We start from the raw sequence: 1,502 nt of genomic DNA on the forward strand, positions 1-1,502 counted from the left end.
GGGGGTAACGAGGGGCGATCGGCCTCTCTCAACCACCTCCCCATCAGGAATCGTAATGTCCGGAGAAAATCAAACAGGTTTGAAATTCAGTCGGCCATCATGGGCAAACAAGCGCCGTTTCTCAATTCACTAGAACGCGTGTACGGACTCCTGTTCTCACCAAGTCTGTTCTTGACTAGAACCCAGGAAAGTCTGGACTCTGGGAAAACAGGAGCACTCAGAATAAATCTGGGTCAACTGGAACAGCAGCGTACTGATGACATCATCACATTCAAAGCTCGTCTGGAGCTGCATTTCACCTCCTGTTATTAATAGTCTCTACATCATAATAAACTCTGACTTTTTTCATTTAGTGGAGGAATAATAATGAACAGTAAGATAAACATTAATCAAATGAACATTTTGCCAAATAAAACAATAAAACCTCCATCAGAGCCAGCGGTGCTTCCCGCTAAGCAGAGAGATCGCTGCTGCAGACGGGCTAACGTCGCAGCATGTCTCCCTTCCTCTTCGTTTTTGCCACTGCGTGCCAATTTTTCACCACAGTGGGCCAGTAAAACTAAACCTTATCTTATCTAATCTTCCTTCCTGTAATCCCACAGCTTAGAGGCGACCCAGGCAGGTTTATGGCCGACTCACCCGTGGGAGTGAGGTGAGAGACATCGCTGGGATTTTGGAGAAAACTCAAGAACTTGTAGATCTTTTCAAAGTCCACCACATATTCAAGTGCACTCCTTCTGCTTTCTGCAGCGGCGCGCTTCCTGGTTGGCCTGGACATCGCAGGGCGCTTAGCCGCCGCGTCGGACAGCGGGGCCGAGGAGTCGGAAGAAGAAGGGCTGGAGGCGGGGAAAGGAGGCGATGCAGAAGCAGGCTGTGGACGTCCTGTTGGTGGGCTGGAGACGGCAGCAGCAGGAGACGTCTGTTTGACAGCCGGAGGGGTTTTAGAAGGTGCTGGGAGGCCTCTGCATGCTGCTGCTGCTGCTGCAGGAGGGATGATAAACAGGTTAGGAGGAACTCTGCCAGGGTTTTCACCTACGGCGAATAAAAACAGGATGAATGAGGATCTTAACACAACAAAGGTTTTACAGCTTCTGTGTGGACGTAAGCTAAGCTAATGTTTACCACTCTGCCGGATGTTCCTTCAACACTCACCACCTGGTCTTTATCACAAACATCAGACCACTGTCTTCATTTATTGGGATTTAGACACATTATTTTTCTGCTTCTGAGTTTTTGTTTTGTCCCAAAAAAATGAAAAACCAGTCCGGTTATGGCATTAAATAAAAACAAAATCCTTAATGGGAGTTTCAGTGACGACTTCCTAAAATCCCAGGATTTTGGAGACTGGAAGAAAGTCCTGCTAATCTAGCTTGGTCACACTGTGACTTTACCTTTTTTATACCTCATCCAAAATCGCTGGGTTCTATCTATCTCTATAGTTCTGCTGCTATAGGCTTAGACTGCTGGAGGACATAGGGACCCCTTTTTCATCATTCTGCTTC

General features: G+C 47.3%; 1 protein-coding gene across 1 annotated transcript in view; it reads right to left on the bottom strand.

Annotated features, from left to right (window-relative positions):
- Positions 1-1,502, bottom strand: part of snapc2 (small nuclear RNA activating complex polypeptide 2) — a 25,298-nt gene that overhangs the window by 9,045 nt on the left and 14,751 nt on the right. Inside the window, exon 4 of the mRNA XM_015399258.1 lies at positions 640-975. Within this exon, the coding sequence (XP_015254744.1) occupies positions 640-975 (336 nt within the window). The remainder of the gene's footprint in view (positions 1-639; positions 976-1,502) is intronic.

This window comes from Cyprinodon variegatus, unplaced genomic scaffold (genome assembly GCF_000732505.1).
Source record: "Cyprinodon variegatus isolate N-32 unplaced genomic scaffold, C_variegatus-1.0 Scaffold1000, whole genome shotgun sequence".
In the NCBI taxonomy this organism is placed as follows: domain Eukaryota; kingdom Metazoa; phylum Chordata; class Actinopteri; order Cyprinodontiformes; family Cyprinodontidae; genus Cyprinodon; species Cyprinodon variegatus.